At 46.8% G+C, this 19761-nt stretch overlaps 1 protein-coding gene across 3 annotated transcripts in view; it reads left to right on the top strand.

Moving 5' to 3' along the window:
• LOC138260632 (mitochondrial ornithine transporter 1-like) overlaps positions 1–19761 on the top strand; it is a 153952-nt gene that overhangs the window by 72157 nt on the left and 62034 nt on the right. For all 3 annotated transcript variants that reach the window (XM_069209179.1, XM_069209177.1, XM_069209180.1), the window contains exon 3: positions 3555–3813. In XM_069209179.1, the coding sequence (XP_069065280.1) occupies positions 3555–3813 (259 nt within the window). The remainder of the gene's footprint in view (positions 1–3554; positions 3814–19761) is intronic.

Below are 19761 nucleotides of genomic sequence, written 5' to 3'. Positions count from 1 at the left end.
CGATGTTCTTTCTATATGTTTAGCTTTCCCCATCTTTTTTCCCTGTTTTACGCCCTTTGCTGTCTCTTTGTCTGAAAATGACAAACTCTTCATCTGACCCTACATCCTTCCTTTTTTTTCCATTACTGTCTCAACATCCTCTTTAACTTCAGTATTAACCTTTTTAATGCTGTCCTCACTCATCCTGCCCTCCTCCAACTCCTGCCTTCCTCTGAAGCCATTGTAGCCTGTCCTTAATTTTAAACTTCCTCTATTGTTAGCACCAACCTCCCTCTCCTCTGCCTTCTGATGAGCTGTGGACTGTTGCCAACCAACAGATAATGCCTTTGAAAGCGCTAACATGATGTGCATTAATTTTCATTATTCACAGCCCAAAGCAGTATGGCCCCTAGATCACCAGATATTTGCATGCTAATGAAGTTTCTCTAAATGACTTGAGTTCGTACATGCTCAACGGTTGCCTCTGTGGGAAACCGGTAAGAGCGCTTAACAATGACTGTGCGCTTCCAAGGTGGTCGCGCGGTCACCAACTTTTCTTGCGATTGGCATGCCCTGCCGCCCGACCGTACGTTCTGGCGTGCTGTCTATGTAGACCTGCGTCTCCTCACATGACCTCGTATGCATGGCAGCAGTCCTGTTTCACAACGCGCTCCTTCAAAAACATTTTCAGTACAGGTGCGCAACAGCAGCTTTTTTTTTTTTCATTAATAACCAGTTAAAAATAACTCCAGACTCAAAACTTTGCTTTTCCAAATAAAAAACTATGTACTTCATCTCAATCGCTCCTGAAGAAAATCACTAGGACCTAAATCGAGCAGTTTATTTAAAAAACCCAATTAACTCTGCTCACACTAACTCTATAAATTAGAAGTTTATTTAAAAGTATCACACAGTGGTAGCCTTCACGAATAAAAAAAAAAAGACCGATATGAAGGTACTTATCTGTACAATAGCAGCATTTAAATAGAGGAAGAACATTCTATTACTGTTATTTATGGATTAATGAGGTTCCATTTCTGGATTGTTTAATTGTTGTGGATAGAGGTTCTTTAAAGGTGCTGCAGGAGTGGCAATTAAAAGGTTGATGCATAATTCTAGCCTCTGGGCTTGTAATGAAATCAGTTTGTTTTAAGATTCTGTTGTGGTGCATATAGTTTCTGGAGTGATACATTTTTTTCTTGCTTGCTCTCATGCCTGGTGGGGAGCTCGTCTAATTGAGAACTAATATGTGCTCTGTATGGAGGGTACTCTGGGTTTGATAAGAGTAAAACAATGGAAGATCTACTTAAGGCAGATTTGTATACCATGCTGTCATTGGATTTTAATTCAAGAATTTAAGTAAGATGTGTATATAAATGTATTGTCTGTCGGAGGTGGTTTCTATAATATTAGCCATCAAAAACTGCATTGACTAATAAACAAGGCATGTCTCCGGCCACATTGGATTTTAGAGAACCACAGAAATAAATATGGATCTAATCTTTGTGTGACTGATTGCTAACAAAATCAGTATGTGGATATTAATTTATTGGATTGTCTTGCAGTCTAATTGTATGTTGTGTACTTTGATATATGTATACATTTTGTTCTACAGTATGTTAATTTTTTGTTTATATTTATTATATGATATATTTTTGTATATCTATTGTGTAATATGTTTTTGCACGGCTTACACTTAAAAGGCTTATATTGTGTTCAGAATTAAAATGAGTGCTGTGGACCCCCGCCTGGATCACCAGCCTCAAATAAAGCACTGTATGCCTTTTTCTGATATGAGACCTTTTATAAGGCGCTGTTCTAAGGTGACTGCACAGGAGTTTGCCAATGTAATTATTAACACTACTGTTCTAGTCTCAACTAATATTGGAACTGCTGCCACCCTCTTTAATGAATGGTGGTCTTCAGCTGCTTGTGAAACTGAAGAACGTGAATTTGCAGCGTTCGCCCGAATGATTATTGGTTCAATGATACTCCGAAGCTTCTTAAACTGCCTGTAAAGCTGCAGAACATACTTGGTGTTTGTCAACCTGCAAAAAAGGAAGTGCTTATTACTGGTAGAAACTTTTATAAATCTGATATATATAAAAAAAAAAAGCCTGTTCAGTTTATCAGGTGAGAACCAACAGCTGCCCCCAAGTATACCAGAGACATCTAAATGTTTTTATTGAATCCAGCAATCCACTGGCCACCTCCTCCAAAACAGGCCTCTCCGGTATCCATCATTAGCCTACCTGCAGTGGCCATTGTGGTGCTATTGCCCTCAATTCTTACAGTGGACTTTCACAGTTCTAGTGGCCCCTCGTGTGTCTGGTAGCTCCTTGTGCAGTAATAAAAATCATCTGCAAGGTCCATGTAATTAACCAGTGTTGAATCAGGCAACACATGTAGGCCATTTGTTAAAGTGTTTAAGCTGAAACAGCAGTAGAACAGCATGGACTGAGCCCACCATGGTCTGTGTGGAGCAGACTTGATTAAACTTGTGTTCACCTTGCATAAATCCTACGGCTGAAGGAAGAAGAAAATAATACATTTGAGCCATGAACTCCTCTTGGTGAAAAGAGTGCCTATTTACACCTCTGCCATTATGGGGACTACAGAGCATTTTGGCTTATTCCTTAGTACTCACAACTTGTTCCTTGGGGCCAGTCCTTTATATCTGGTGATAGTTCTTCAGATTCCCATTCTTGTACTTATAGTGAAGCCTTCATGCATTGCCTTTTCAGCAAGGGGGATAGAGAGGCAGGAAGATTCCATTGGTCATCCCTGCATCCCTTGGGAGTGCCTACAGCACAGACCATAGAAGACATGGATGGGGTCTTTTGTCAGTTAAGACTCCATTAAACCTTGGTTTCTTTTGCTGAGTCTAGGTATACGTAGTAGCTGGCCTTCTTTCAGACATGGTTTGTAGGGCTCACTGCTGCATAAGCTTTTCAGAAGAGAAGGGGCTGGCATTGGAGTTGTTCAGTCAGCAGCAATATGATGCTGCCCACGCCTCAGCGACAGTGGTTTTGCAACATCTAAACACCCAGGAGTTGCAGGTAAGCGGAGGACATAACCCTTTTTTTCAGTATCAGTTTCTGGTACACTGGTTAGTCTGGTTTGTCTAGCACTTTGAATCCCATGCCAGACTCTGCACCACATGTTTTTCTCATACAGGTATTATGTTTAGTTCAACAGCCACCATAGTCCTATCCCCTATTGGAACAGGAAACCCTGCCTACACAGAGCAGGCTCAAAGCAAAAAAAGTGTGAAGGGTCACCAACGGAGACCTTTTTGTAAATTCCTGAGTTTGTGGGTAGAAGTCTTGACATTGACTAACAAGGGTGACTGTGGTCTCTACAAGTAAGTGCTAAATGCTTAAGTCTGTGGCGTCTTTTTGCAGTATTATGGTATTACTTTGTTGTGCTGTCAATTTAGCTTGTACGGCCTATCGCTTGTTCTATTGTGTAAATATGTAATGGTGGTAAGTGGTGTGAAGCCAGTTTCCTGTGTCTTGGTGGAGTGATGAATCAAGGCACAGTTGAATAACGGGGTCTGGCTTTGGTTTTCAAAGGTGGCGTGGCTTGCGTGGTCAGTGGTCAGCCCTTTGACACTGTAAAGGTGAAGATGCAGACATTTCCTTCGATGTACCGTGGATTCATGGACTGTACAATCAGCACCTATCACCACGAGGGGATCCGAGGTCTCTATCAGGGCACCACACCAGCACTGTTGGCAAATGTGGCAGAGAATGCGGTCCTCTTTGCCTGCTATGATTTCAGCCAGCAGCTTGTCACACGCCTGTCTGGCCTTCAAAGCATATCTGATCTCAGGTAAGAAATTGCTTTCAGGCAAGATGGGGCTTTCCTCTGTGCTCTGTGATAACTGCTGAATAACTTGATTCATAAGTAGATGTGGGGTAAATCAGTTGTATTGGCTTGACTGAGTGATGTCATTAGTGAGAATCACACCATCACCTGGGTCTCTGTAAAGCCTACCCAGAAAAACAGACTAGATTTAATCTTTTTTCCTGAAATGGTGACCCAAAGCCTGATGTCTACTGGCAGAACATTCCAGTCCTAAGGAGACTTAGAAAATAAGTTGCCACAACATAAGGAAAAACAACAATTAAGAATGTCCAGGATGGTGTTGTATTTGCTCTGGAGATCATGGATATGGAATTATGGCCTTGAGGTGGGCTATGAAAGGGCCAGATAATTAGGCAATTAAAGGAAGGACAAGTTATTTTAGTGGTAGTTTATTACTTTTCAAAAAGAAATACAACACATACTCACCTGTGAAGTGAGAGCAGTTCTCAAAGTTCATACCCCTAAGTTGCTGCCCCCTCATTTCATGCCATGTCTTTTGTACAGGTATGCCATAGGTAGGTTGAGCAGTTATTTTAAAGTGAACACAGCCTACGTTGAGTTCACTGTGCCACAGACATGTGACTTCTTTTTCTAAACCTTGTGACTGCTCGAACACCTGTGTTTTGGGCTCCTTGAGGCTGGTCTAGAAAAGCGTGGGGCATCCCATAGTATAGTGTTACAGTAGTTTAGACAAGAATGAAAATGTCCTAGCAAACGCAATTGAAAGTTTCAATTCTATTAAGGACTCTGAGGTGAGAATTATGCTTATTATCTTTACTTCGCTGATTATAAGTTTAAACAGCAGCCATTTACATTAGATTGTATGGGGGAAAAAAACAACATTCCCAAGAGTCCTTGGGGGTCTAACAACGCAGCAACCAGTCCATTTCCGTGCTGCCCCTTTTCTTCACACGAATCATGCCATCTTCTGTTTCTTACAAATCCAGTTTAGATCATCATTTACTAAGGAGTTGAAGAACCATAATGTCAATGTGACAGACTTTCACAACTCATCACATTTTATTTAAAAACAAAAACAAAGTTGCAATGGGGAAAGACAACATGAGCAGGCAATAGGTGATTGCAATACATTTGATTGCCAACGCAAAGCAGAACAGCCATTTACTTACTGATAACAGGAGGGGAAAAACTTGAACTTTTTGTGGTGTGATAATCCTTGCCTTGGAGTCCGTAATAAAATTGAATCTTCATCTAAACGAAAGGCTTTGGAGGCCATTGCCTCTTTCGCAGAATGTGCCCCAGGTATGCCTACGTTATTACTGCCTCTTGCATAGCTTAACTGTAGGAAAATGGCTCCTTGTTGCAGTTACCTCTTCCCCCACACCCACTTTTTGCCTGATATTGATGCTGACTGGACAGTGTGCTGGGACCCTGCTGACCAGGACCCAGCACCAATGTTCTTACACTAAAAATGTACTGTTGTTTCCACAGTTGGCACACCCCTGGCACACACATGTCCCTTGTAAAAGATACCAGTGGTACCAAGGGCCCTGTGACCAGGGAAGCTCCCGAAGGGCTGCAGCATGTGTTGTGGCACCCTAAGGGACCCCTCACCTAACACAGGCACACTGCCATGGCAGATTGAGTGTGTTTATGGGGGAGAAAAGGCATAGTCGACATGGCATCCCCCTCAGGGTGCCATGCACTCAAAACACTGCCTTTGGCATAGGTAAGTCCACCCCTCTAGCAGGCCTTAAAGCCCTAAGGCAGGGTGCACTACACCACGGGTGAGGGCATAGCTGCATGCGCAATATGCCCCTACAGTGTCTAAGTCCATTCTTAGACATTGTAAGTACAGTGTGGCCATATTAAGTATATGGTCTGGGAGTTTGTCAAAATCGAACTCCACAGCTCCATAATGGCTACACTGAATACTGGGAAGTTTGGTATCAAACTTCTCAGAATAATAAACCCACACTGATGACAGCGTTGGATTTATTACAAAATGCACACACAGGGCATCTTAGAGATGCCCCCTGTATTTTACCCAATCCTTCAGTGCAGGACTGACTGGTGTGTCTCAGCCTGCCACTGAGAGACGAGTTTTTGACCCACTGGGGTGAGAGCCTTTGTGCCGTCTGGGGCCAGAAACCAAACCTGCACTGGGTAGAGGTGCTAACCCCCCCCCCCCACACCACCCCCCCCCCCCAGGAACTGTAACACTTGGCAGTGAGCCTCAAAGGCTCAGGCCTGGTTTTACAGTGCTCGAGGGCACTACAGCCAGTGGAGATGCCTGACCCCTGGACGAGCCCCCACTTTTGGCAGCAAGTCCAGAGGGATAATGAGAAAAACAAGGAGGATTCACCCCCCTCAGCCAGGTCCCTCCCTAAGGTGACCAGAGCTGAAGTGACCCCCTCCTTGAGAAATCCTCCATCCTGCTTTGGAGGTGTAGGACCAATAGGGAAAAGGATGTGCCCCCCTCCCCAGAGGGAGTGGGTACAAGGAGGGTAGCCATTGGCTACTGCCCCCTGACCCTAACACACCCCTAAATGTAGGATTTAGTGGTGAACCTGAACCCAGATCATCATATTCCTGATGACCTCAAGAAAGGACTGCTGAGCTGAAAACCCAGCAGAGAAGAGGAGACACCAACTGACTCGGCCCCAGCCCTACTGGCCCGTCTCCTAGTTCGAAAAGCTGCAAGAAAAGAAGCAACGCGTCCTGCAGGACCTGCAACCCCAGAAAAGTCTCCAGGGGACTGCCTCCCTCACCGAGGACCAAGAATCTCTTGTGGACAGTGGACCTGTCAAAAGAAAAGATCAAGAAACCAACTTTAAAGGGACTCTCGCCTCTCTCCAGAAGCGGGAGCCCAACTTCTCTGCACCTGATGCACGTGTCCTGAGAAACTAGCTATCCAGAAAGGACCCCCAGGCGACTCCGACGTGTCCACCCTGGGCTGAGCCCTGCACCCCCACGGCGACGCCTGCAGAGGGTATCCCAAGGATCCTTCCTGACTGCGACTGCCCGGGACAGATATCGGACTCCTAGAGAAGCACTGCACCCGCAGCCCCAGGCCAGTGAGATACTGACCACCGGTGCAGCAACAACCAGCAGGCACCCTCACCCTTGCCCAGTCAGTGGCTTGCCTGAGAGGCCCCTCCTGTGCCCTGCTTGCCGCGCCTCAGACTCCTGGGTCCCTCCATAGAGTTCTATTGAGAACCAGATGCCCAGTTGGCACACTGCACCTGGCCGCCCACGTGCCACTGAGGGTGTTGCTTTTGTGCCTACTTGGGGCCCCTCCAGTAGTACTCCTCCAAACCCCCCTGGTCTGCCCTCCGACAACACGGGTACTTAACTGAAGCAGACTGGAATCGGAGTACTCTGTCTCCATAGACGCCCACGTTATTTTGGCTCCTGTTTGACCTCTGTGCCTGACCGGCCCGGTGTTGCTGGTGATGGGTGTTTGGGGGTTACCTTGCACCCCAACAGTGGGCTACCTATGCCCCGGAGACTGAACCCGTAAGTGTGGTACTTACCTCAAAAACTGTACTTTACTTACTTCCCCCAGGAACTGCTGAAAATTTGAAGTGTTCCATTTTTTAAATAGCTTTTTGCCATTTTAGAGAACTCTGTACAATATTGATTCTATTCAAAGTCCTAAGTATTACTATGCAAAGTACTTTTCATTTAATGTACTCACCTGCTAAATGAATTTTGTGGTTCTAAAAATAAATTAACAAAAGAATATTTTTCTATATAAAAACCTATTGATCTGGAGTTAAGTCATTGAGTGTGTGTTTTCACTTATTGCTTGCGTGTGTGTAGAACAAATGCTTAACACTACCCTCTGATAAGCCTAACTGCTCGACCACACTACCACAAATAGAGCCTTAGTATTATCTATTTTTGCCTCTGTCAAGCCTCTTGGGAAACCCCTGGACTCTGTGCACACTATATCTCATTTTGATATAGTATATACAGAGCCAGCTTCCCACACTAACGTACCCAACCGGCAAATGTGGGAGAAGACTGCTTTGTGCGGCTTCCGCAGAGCAATAAGGAATTGTCTCTTGCCTGACGGGCGTCGCTCCGTAGTCATTTCTTCATATGCTTTTAAGCACTTCACCACACACAGTTTAGGGGAATCAGCACAGGCATGGTATGAAATAATGTAAGTGTTAGATTTAGTTTGTCTGCTGTGCTGACTGTAAAAGGACCCCCATTTGGGGGGGAGGTAGGGGTGGAACTGCCTGTAATGTCCAGAGCGCAAGTTGGAGGCACTCGCACAAAACGGCAGGAACAGACGTGTGGCCAGCTTGCCGGACAGTTCTTTCTGTGACTAGAATCTATTGGAGTGCCAGGAGAGGGAATGCTTGAGGGCTTGGTTCACGTCTCACAGGGTGTTAGCGGGGTTCAGGAGAAAAGGATCGCTGTGTACCTCACAAGTCTTATCACAAAAGGATGTTCTCCCACTGGGGACCAAACAGGAATATGCCCGAAAGAAATAGCAGAGCGATGAGCATTGATCGATTGATATGCCAAGCTTTGAGAGGATAATTCAGCCAAGAAGTTCAGATTCTGGCCTCCATCGGATCCAAGCCCCATCATACAATCCAGCCCAGCCATCTTACCCAAGCTGATCTGTACCGTTTGGTGGTGCTGTCCGCCCAGGCCTCGGACAAGAGGCTTTCAGCGTAGTTTGAAAGTCCCCAGATTTTCCAATGTTGCTGGTAATCCGCCACGAAGCAGAGACTTTTTCGTTATCAGACGATGCGGCAATTGGTTCGGATAGAAGGGGAGAGACTGAAAGAGGGGGCGAAGGATTGGAAAATGGCAAGAAAGTTCAATCAGAACTGGGAAACAGTTGTGACCTCCAAACCAGTGCCGCCAAGACCACTTTGGCCTGTTGCTTTCGCACCTCTGCTGAAACCTTTGATCGTCCAAAATGGGTGAAAACGATAACCCTTCTTCTGTGTTCAATCTTGAAGAAACTCATCGATCACTGCTGCCAGAGGGTCCTGTCTCCAACTGAAGTACTAGCTGAACTGATGATGTACACGAGAAGCAAACGGGTCCCGAAAAAGGGCCCCACATGTCCCCCAGCCAGGAGACAGCCTCCGGAGACCCCCCAACCCCGATGGTTGATGTATTACGCCGCAGAAGCATTGTCTTTTTTGAGGAGGTGCATGACTGGATTCTGTCTTTGGTCCAGCACCGGACCACAATGGGCCCTGTCAAAAGTTCCAAACAGTTGATGTGCAATTGTTGTTCTTATAACTAACTTCCTCCTGTGGAGAGTTCCCTACAATGAACGCTCCAGGATGATCTGCTGGTGTTGTAGTCGGTTCCCAGGTCTAGGTTAGATCCGAAAATCACCCTTCTTTTCCACACCTCCATGCGGGAGAGCCACCAACGAATCTCTGCCCTGGCCCCATCTGACACTGTTACCAGTTTGGGCAGATGAGAGAGCTTTCTGCAGGTGGTGGGCCTTGAGGCGTTGCAACGCTTAGTAGTGGAGTGGTCCCAGGAAAATCGCTTGAATGGAAGACCACCGCAAACTCACCAGCCATGCTAGCTGCCGGATGGAGGTGAACTGTCTGGAAAGAGCTTACTACAGCTCACATGGAATCTTCTCCACCTTCCAGGAAGAAATGCTCTGGGTGGTGGCCGAGGAGTCTGTTACAAAGCCCAGAAATTCCAGTGATTGAGAAAGGGTTAGGAAAGATTTGATTTAGTTGATCACAAAGCCTACGCTTTCCAACAAATTCACCGTTGTCTGCAGTTGTAGAGAGTGCTTTTTGAAGCATGAGTTCATGAGCATGTCATCCAGATAAATCTTCAGGCCCTGCGTGCACAGGTGTTCCACCACTGGCTTGAGTACCTTTTTGAAGCACCATGATGCCAAAGACAAACCGAAGGAAGAGTGCTGAGCTGGAATGTCTGCTTCCACCTAAGGAACAGTCGGTGAGGCAGAAAGATTGTAACGGTCGGGTAAGCCTCCTCCAGAACCAGGCGCACCATTCAATCGAATTACTAGAGTACATCCCATAGAAGATGAATTCTTTCCTTCTTGAAATAGCAGTACACCAGCCATCGTTTAAATTTCCTGAGATTTATGACCGATTGTTGGCCCACATCCCGCTTGTCACCCAGGAAGATGTTGCGGATGAACCAGCAGCTGGCCCTTTGGTTGAGGAGGGCAGTAAACCTCCCTGTCTGAGTTTGCAGGAAAAGGTTAGTCGTCTGAGGCAAGCCTGCGGATGGGGCGAACTGTAGAACTCGATTCGAAAGCTTCGGACGGTCTGAAGGACCCATGAGCCTATTGTGAGTCACTAATGTGTGGGCAAATTTCGCCAATCGGCCCCCTGCTTCTACATTAGAAGGTCGGACACTCACTTGGCGTTTGAGACTTGGAGGCGTGTTACTGTCCTCTGGTGCCACTTCTGCCACGGAAGTGTGGCCCTCTGGTAGGGTAGAATGTTGCAAAGTGGGTGTGTTACTGCCTGTGCCTTGAGCCTTGTCCCCGAAGGGGATTAGTGGAGAGGTGGCCATCTGAGTGGCCCCTGCCATGGCCGGTCCCTTGGAAGACACAGGAGTTGAAGAGCCACTTGCTGGAGGTCTAGGCCTTATTGAGGAATGAAAAGTTAGCCACAAATTTTCCCAGCTCCTTGACGAAGGGGTTGCCAAAGAGGGCCCATTGAACCACCGTCCCAGCCTTCAAGGATGCCAGATCCCCCAGCTTGGGGTCCATTTTGATCAGAAGGTATGAGCGATGCTCTGTCGACAAGGCACATTTGGTGTTTTCCCCCAAAAAGAATGGTCCTTTGAGCCCAGCCGGAGAGACCCTCTGGGGATTTCAAGGAGACCAAGGATTTGGCCTCTTCTGGATGCTGTGGGACCCATGTCCAAAATTCTGAATATGGCAGAAGTTTGTCCTGGCACGAACGCCATGAGCAATCTTTCCCCTTTCTGGGGTCTCTGATGAACTTGGCCAGAAAGGTGGACATCTTGGTGTGTGTTTCAGGGGTGAGGGCTACTTTGCCTTCCGTAGAGGGTCGGGGACATTCCACCCGGAGGCAGCTCTGCTTCTTTCTCTAGGGTCTTGCGAAGGTGGCCTGCTACATACTTTGCCAGCCTAGCTGCTGGAGCCCATTCCGCTGAGTGTGCGGGACTAATCTCATCAGGGTCCAGCATGTCCTCCAACATCTCTGCTTTGGAGGTAGGATCAGAATTGTTGGGGCAGAAGGGAGAACAAGGCCTCGAGGGCTTCTCTGGTCTTCAGTCCCCATGGGAGTCCTTTCTATCCCCCAAATTGGGTAACATGGGAGGGGGTGTTCTAAAGAAGGATCTGCAGGCCAAAGGGGTCCACTGAGCTCCAAGTTCGGGCAAGGAAAGCACGTTTGAGGCGCCGGAAGGCATCCTAGTACACCGCAGAAGACTTTCTTTTTTGGGCTCGATCCTTGTTCGAGAGGGAGCTTTCAGGAGAGAGTTCCTTATGTATTCTTCCGCAATCTGCCAATGCAAGTGTTGTTCCATTGGGACCACGGCTTCTGCAACTTACCCAAGTATGGAGGCATTGACGGTCTCAAAAGTTGTCATCCCAGGGGAGGCAGGGCAAGGCCTCCTCCAACATACGTGTTCCCCAACTTGTGCATGGTGTCCAAGGGGGAGGCAGAATCTGATGGGTGGGCTGTCTGTGGTACTGGGGTTCCATTAGAATTGGGGGAGACCAAGTCTCCAATATGTGGTGATTAAAGGCCCTGGGACCCTGCACCCAATGAATATTTAAAGGGTCAGCCTGGGATAGTGCCCCTTATAAGGCTGCTGAGGCGCCCGGTGTTTGCATACATTACAGGCCCGCAGGTATTGCCATCAGGTGCCCAGAAACGGTATTTAACGAGCACGCGTGGTACGAACCCCTCGGGGTGCGTGAGGAGATAGAGATTACCGCCTCGGGTGAGACGTCAAGCAGTGTCGAGTGGCAGAAAGGGGAAGTACAGGCCCTGCTGCAGGGAAGACAAGAGAGCTACTGCCGCGGCCTCCAAAACCCAGGAGAGAACCAGTCACCGCGCCCGAGGGGCTGCTCAATGCAGACGCTGCAGCGCCACCCATCGGTCGCAGGGCTGCACAGCATCCACAGCTTCCCAAAACCACTCTGCCTCATAAGGAATGCTGAGCATTCTGTCCAGCGTGGGCGAGGGGGCAAAAGGGAGTCTAGACCAGATTAACAATGTATGATGCTACACAAGCAAAGACAAACGCCTGCTTATTATGAAATTCACAAGGATAAAAGCCACTCAACCCCAAAGAGAAGGGAGTAACACCTGTCTGTGGCTGCACAGCAGCAAAGAAAAGAGGGAGCACAGAAATGTCTGATGGCATTTATTGACACTGCCTTGCTATGATTGGTTATGATGTTAGACCCCCAAGGACTCTTGGGAATGTTAGTTTTTTAAACAAGCTAATATAAATGGCTGCTGATCAAATTTTTAATCAGCCAAGTAAAGATTATAAGCATAATCCTTGCCTCCGGTCCCGACATAGAATTAATTGTGATCAGACTACTAATGCTCCATTTTTACAATGCAAGAGGCAGGTAGTACTTTTATAACCTGTAAGTGATATCTGCTCATCAGTTCACTGACCTGTGGTTGCAGAGAGGTATCCGCATCAAAGAATTTAAGTCTGTTTTGGCTTCCTCTCCTGTCTGAGATGGAACTTTGCAAGAGCGGTAGGAGAAGATTGTATAAGTAATTTAAGGCCCTCTCAGCAGTTTTGGTTAAACAATGCTAATGTTTTTTTCCAGGCCAGGTTCCTCCACAGCAGATGCTGTGCGATCACTATTATAAGCCTTCTGCTTGTACTCCAAGCTTAACTGATTGGGGGGGGGGGGAGGGGGGAGGGTTGGGTAATTACTTGTATCACTGTTTTGGGATAGTCATGATCTCTGTAATCCAATTTGTCTTAATTTGTTGATTTCTTGTCCATTTTTCAAACTTTCAGAACTATTTGCTCTTTGCAGTAAGGACTGTACACAAGTCTTGCGGCTTTGCATTTTGGTAATTTTCTTACAGGGCATTTCCTTTTTTGAATTGCTTTGTACCTTTGCTTCTATTTCCTGCCAATATGTACCTCCCAGCAGCACTGGGAACGCCTATTGCCGCAAGTATGTGCCGATTGTATTATCAGTTGTTGTCTACGGGAAGTGTGGAGCACCCGTCTTAACTATGGAATTTTTTAGTATACTCGTCTGTTTTCCTTTTCTTCACTTCACACAGTCTGGCCCACAGTGCTGTAGGCTGAAGTTGTGTGTCCCATTCCGTCTGAGTCTCACTTGATTTCACGACTTCAGACATTAGATGAAGCCTCAATCCTGGTCTGGGCACAGACTTGATCTGTTGCAGCTGGATGCAGCCTGTAGGCCCACTATTGAGTGCGCTTGTACATCATTGGGGTGCTGTACCACTTGTCTTACACCAGGAGGGCCCCTTCCTGGGCATTCTGCTGCCATGTTCTGGCGGCTCTAGGATTGCTTTAGGCTAGTCACTTAGAGGTACCCTCCAGGCCATTTGTACTCTTGGCAAGACCTGTCGTGCCTTAGACTTCTGCTTTCCTGCACTCGTGTCTCCTGCTCAGTGCGGGAAGTACCATGCACGGGGGAATGTCTCCAGCCTGATACCACCTTACAACTCGGTAAGAAATGCAACCGCATTATGATCAGCCTCATCCAGCCGACCTGCTTTCTTAATCGGATTAGGATGCGACACCTGTTTTAGCTCGCCTCTCACGACTGAGATGTGAATGACCAAACTTTCTTTTCATAAGGACACATTGAGTGCCAACGATTCCCTCTGCCCTTCTGAAATGCTGTGGACAGTTTTGATTATTATCCAGATCAATGCATGTCTGGTCTATTCCTTCACCGTAAGTTCCCAGATCTGTGTTCCCGGACTCTGTACCAGCTGTCTTGGCAACAGCCCCTACAGTCCTTGAGCGGTTTCCGACCTTTCCAGCAGGACAATAGAGCCTGGGAGCCATACCGCTGACCTGAGTTTTGCGCAGTAGGCTGTGGTTGGCAGACATGGACTCCACTCAAGGCAGAACATGGGAACCCTAATAAAATCGATTTTCACCTCAAAAATACTTTCCGCGCTGTCCATCGAAACATGGACCCATCTGCCAGAATTGAGCATATTAATTCTCTCCTAACCTCTTGGGTTTCCTTGCTAAACCTTTCTTCCCACTTTGGAGCCTCGTGTCCTCAAGCAGGCACTTTGGAAGAAACTGCCCTCCAAGCATGGCAGTATCTTTTTAACTACGAATCAGTGACTGATACTGATGGCAGAGGGGTAAAAAGTCTTTGTTCTTCCACATGGACAATAAGGTATAATATTTTTGTATTTAAAATAACAATTGCCTGCCCAGTGGTCCCAAACCAACTATTCCTAGTGCGACCACAGCAAGCTGTTTATTTGATCTCTCTGCCTTGCTGCTTCTTAAGCATGTCTAGGAAGATTTTAGATTTAGGCTCAACAGAAGCGGATGGTGTCCGTGGACATCACAAGCACCGCTACACGTTCCAAGAACATTTCCCTCTAGGCGATAAGTGTGGTTGTAGTCTTATGATTGAATAATGAGACCTAGAACATGGTGGTCCTCAACTTTCAGTTCGATGGGAAGTTCCTTTTTGAGCATAAAGTAGTCGAGGTTCCACAGAAGTATGACACAGGCACAGAGTTGCAGCCAGGCTGAGATTGCCCATGCAGAACAGATTAGATCACAGCTCTCATTCAGATCACATGGGACTTTCCAGATTGTCAAGGTAGGAGACAATTTGTGCCCAGACCTCTTGACTGTCAGTTTATGGGTGACTTAATTTTTGGCTATTTTTACAAATTCTCAGCAGCCTGGACACAAACCCTGTTATTCCTCCTTCTATACATGGCTTCTCAGGAGGTAGACTGTAGAAAAAATACTACCTTTTTGGCATGGTTACCCCCACTTTTTGCCTGTCAGTGTGTTTTGACTGTGTCCACTGGGATCCTGCTAACCAGGACCCCAGTGACTGTGCTCTCTCTAAATTTGGTCGCTTAGGACTTCGCACACCCCACAATTGGCTTACTGGGAGCCCCCATATGAGTCCCTAGTATATTGTACTTGGGCACCCAGGGCTTTGGGCACCTGGGGTTTCGCATGGTCTGAAGCATGTTTTGTGCCACCCATGGGAACCCATGCAAAATGTGTGTGTGCAGGCCTGCCTTTGCAGTCTGTGTGAAAAGGTGCATGCACCCTTTCACTACAGATCACTGCAGCAGGTCACAGCAAGTCATCCCTATGGTAGGTCCTCGTAGCCCAGAGTGCAGATACCTGTGTGTGACGGCACCCCTATATGAGTAGAGGTGCCCCTGTGAACTCCAGCCACATTACAGTGGACCTGTGTCCGGCTACATAATGGTAACTCTGAATCTGGGCATGTTTGGTGTCAAACATGTTGGAATCGTACTCCAATACTGTTGCCAGTATGGTTGTATCATTGCATGCACTCTGGGAGCTCCTTAGAGAACCCCCAGCATTGATCCTACTAGTCTTGCACTGCTGCCATCCCTCAGACAGGTTTCTTTCCTCCTGCTGCTTGACCAGCTCAGTCAGTGGAGGGCAGAAGAAAGGATTTCCTGTGGGAGAGGGCGGTAACACCCTCTCCCTTGGAAATAGGTGTTACATGTCTTGGGAGGGGTAGCAACCGGTATGTTTTAAAGAACACGTTTGGTGCCTTCCTTGCATAAACCGGTTTGCACCAGTCCTTGCTCTGGTGTGAAACTGGACAATGGAAAGGGGAGTGACCACTCCCCTGGCGATCATCACCCCAGGGGTGGTGCCCAGAGCTGCTCCAGGTGGCCACTGGATTCTACCATCTTGAATCCAAGGTGGGCAGAGGCCCTGGGAGCATCTAGGTGGCCAGGTCAGACGGGTGATGTCGCAGCCCCCTCCTGCTTTGTGGTCACTCTGCTAGGTCACCAGTACCCCTTCCTGGGCTATTTAGGGTCTCCCTCTTGCGTGGGTCATCAGATTCAACGTTTAAGATTCCAGCAGGACTCCTCTGCATCGTTTACTTCATCTTCTGGCCACTGGGACTGCAACTGAATCCGCCAGGAACTGACAGTCTGCAACTTCAGCGACTACTCCGCTCTGCAACCTTGTTTCTCAGGCTCCTTCCAGCAAACTGCAACATTTCCCCTGCTGTGCATCCTCTGAGGACGACGAGTCTTCAGCGTGCAAGTAAGATGGGATCCCTCTTGGAGTGAAGTAGTCACTCCCCTGCATCCGTATGTACCTACTGCAACAACGATCAGCTGCGTTTATCTTCTCTCCTCCGGAGGTGGGTGGATCCTGCATCCCAGGAGGTGGTCTGGAGTGGGCCTCTTAAGTCCTTGCCTCTCCTTGCAGGACAGTACCCCTGAGCGACATGTCTCTTGCAGCTACCAAGGCTCATTTGTTCCTCCTCCGTGGGTTCTTCAGGCTCTGTGTAGCCCAACCCGCAGCACTCCTTCCTGCAAAGTACAGTCTCCTGCCTGGTGCTCCAGCGACATGGGACTCCTCTTCAGGTGTGGTGAGTGGGCCTCCCTGTGACTCCTGTACCTGCTGCCGTGGGTTGGCAGTGGGGACTGCCTCCTTTTTGTAACTCTTCCAGCTGCTTGGGGTCACCTTGGACTCCCCTCCTTGGGTCGAGTCGCCTGGACCTTGCTGGTCCTCTTCAACCTTGCCAAAACACCTTCTCCGACCCTTGCATTTGCCAAGGCTTGTTGGTGGTTTTCCAGCACCACTGACAGACTGCATCACGAATGCCGACATGGGACATAACTTGATCACTTCTGGAACTCTTCTTCTGCTCCTATGCTGCACTGCTGACTTTCTTCTCCCACTGTCACCCTGGTCCTGCATCCACAGAAGGGTGGGTAGTAGCTCTTGCCACATCCGCACTCCATCACAAACTGGACCTGGTTCCTTACCCTTGCAGGTCCTCTTCCGTCAGAATCTACCTTTGGGTTCTTCTAGTCTTGTCTGGGTCTAGCACAATCCTTTTCCTAAGTGGAAATCCTGTTGGGTTTGGGAAAAATCAGGTACTTACTTCTCATCTGGTGGTCGCTGGGGCACACTCTGGTACTTACATTTTGTGGTTCCTAGTTCCTTCAGCTCCCCTCTCCTGATTCCACATCCTTGAGTAGGGGGACTGCCTTTCGCATTACACTTTCTTAGTATATGGTTTGTTCCCCAGGGCCCTCGCTGTTTGCTATGCATATTGCTTTCTTTGCTATTTTCTGATTGCTAATGTGTATATAATAGTGTTTATTTACCTCCAGTTGACGTATTACCTATACTGTATTTTAGTGTTTATGTTACTATAATAAAGTACCTTTATTTTTGGAACACTGTGTGGTTCTTTCATATGTGTAAGTGCTGTGTGACTAGTGGTATTGCATGAGCTTTGCATGACTCCTACATAAGCCTTTGCTATTCATCCACAGCTACCTCTAGAGAGCCTGGCTTCCTAGACACTGCCTACACTTCACTAATGGGGGATACCTGGACCTGGTATAAGGTGATAAGACCATAGGAGCTCCCCACACGCCAGGCCTTCTTCCTCCATAGACAAAGGATCAAAGTAAGTCTGATGCAGTTTAACATGCAGACTGACACCTTCACCTCATTCTCATTTTTAAGCAACCTTTATATCAAACGAGAACTGAGAACTAACCGTAAGTTAGCCAAATAGTTTTCCCCAGAGAATACCATTCACATTGGAGCAACTTGTTTATACTATGGCACCTTGCCTCGAGGCTATGATTTTGTGTGTGAGCTCTTGTCTGAACCCTAGAAGATGCAAGACTCCTAATTCTTGGGGTCATACTTAAATGTTTCAAGATGCCTCTGTATAAATAAAGCACCTTTCATTTTTAAAAGATGTGCTGACTGGTTATTTGTTGTTGTTGTCTGTAATCAGTTTGTCATCTAGTGAGTGTCTGAGTTCTGCCACCTTAGCGTTAGCCGTGACTGCGTCCCACGTTGCCCTTGGAGCATCAAGCCTAAAGAAAGGACAATTTGGTTATCCATTTGAAGTGTGTGGATCGCTGCTCAGTGTCGCACCATTACCTCACAGCAGATTTTTTAAAAACGTCTCGCTGTCACCGCATCCAGATCCTCCCCTTTCCAAACCAGAGTAAACTTTAACAGCCAGCTTCATAAGTTACAACAACCAATCCCTGAAACTGCAAAGGATACACTTAATTTATTGTTTAATTGTAATAGTTCAGACTGGCCTATTTTAGTATTTGCCTTGTACTAAAATAATTATTGGAGAAAAGAGCCTTGGAAATTGAATATTTGGTAATCTTCTGAAAGATTACTGTTGAGCGGAACGATTGTGCAAGGACAGTGAAGCCTCTGTTTTCGAAGGACAGTCTTAGAATGGTTGTATAATCACTTTATCACAAGTTGACGGGGCTGATCCTGTCTTGGCAGCTTGTCCTAAATCTACTCTGTGATGGATATTATTGGTCTCCTGGTTAGCTGCTCGCACCGTCCCTGGTGTGGAGGGTGTGGTGAACTCTTACGGACCACCTCTGGTTCTCGCTGAATGGCCTTCCGTAGCACTTGGTGCTTCACGTATAAGGGTCCTCACTTCGAGAAGTCTCATCTTTACACCAACCTCCCATGGATGGTTTCCAATGCATGAGGCACTGAGACTGATCCTGGCAACTTCTCAAGCTACAAAACTGAAAACTTTGAGTTGAGACTTGTATTTTGTGGCTCCTATAAGGTGAAACCCGCACCAACAGGACATTATGAAAAAACAGTTTTCCACCTTTTTGGAAGACACTGAAACCTAGCTTTATAAATCCTATATTGTGTGGTTGGATACTTGGCATCTAGTCCTAATGATCAATTGTGTGATTGGTTATAATTCTTGATGCTACGTCATTCTAAAATTGATTTCTTTAAAGTTGTGTATAGCCAATGTGACTGTATCTGTGCTCCTTAAATGTATAAAATAGAGGTATGATGGGGTGAAGGGAATAGAAGTAATTTAATGATTTATGAAGACTGGAGGGTTTTAAGTTAGTAGACTTTACTGTAGGATTACTTAAAACCATTGCATAAGTATTAAACAAGAATCTAAATTGTGCAAAGTGATAACACATAAAAGATGTATTCCTCTGCAGTGCTGCTTCAGTTCATAAAACCATTCGAGAGATGTACTTAAAAACATCTGGGTGCCTATAGTGAAGTGCAAGAAGAAAACCATTGGGCGGCAATTTACCAGATGGGTGCAGCACTAGACCCTGCTACTCGTGCAAAACTAGTGTAAGATTACATTGCTTGCTACTCAATGAGCTGCGCCCTATTGCAGGGGGAAGGGGTGGTGGACGGGAGAGTGACGGTGTCCAGCCCCTGGGGTGCTATTTCCAGAACAATGACGTCACCATTTCCAGATAAAGTAGAAGATTTTGCGCCTCTACATCATTTTGTGCCGTAGTGTAGTAAGATTGACCTCATACAAGCCTGCGGCAGACATTATGCAATACCGGGCAGCAGCATAACTGATGAACCAGTGACTTCTGCATTCTCAGTCTAGGTCATACGCTGTTGGTGAGAGATCTCCAGCTCTTACTGGAAGAGGCACCAGCTTGGCCCGTAGTGTTAGTTTTAGACGGTGCTTGATACGGGTAGAGTTGTCTAGTTTGGGTTGTGTAAGATGTTATTAAAGGCCTTATTGGAGAAGGGTACTTATGTTCCATTATCAGTTTCTCTTGACAGCTGGTTCAGTTTCTTTTTTTTATGGTGGGTTTGATGCCAGTGTAAAGAATTTTTTTGAGTCCAGTTTTCTGTGGCTAGTTGTAGCTTCGCTGCCGCTATGTTTAAATCGTTGTGCCATAGGTTATTCCCGGTTGTGAA

The sequence above is a fragment of the Pleurodeles waltl genome, chromosome 2_1 (genome assembly GCF_031143425.1).
Source record: "Pleurodeles waltl isolate 20211129_DDA chromosome 2_1, aPleWal1.hap1.20221129, whole genome shotgun sequence".
Taxonomy (NCBI): Eukaryota; Metazoa; Chordata; class Amphibia; order Caudata; family Salamandridae; genus Pleurodeles; species Pleurodeles waltl.
Note: the sequence above shows the minus strand (reverse complement) of the source record. Positions and strands in the feature narration are given on the sequence as shown.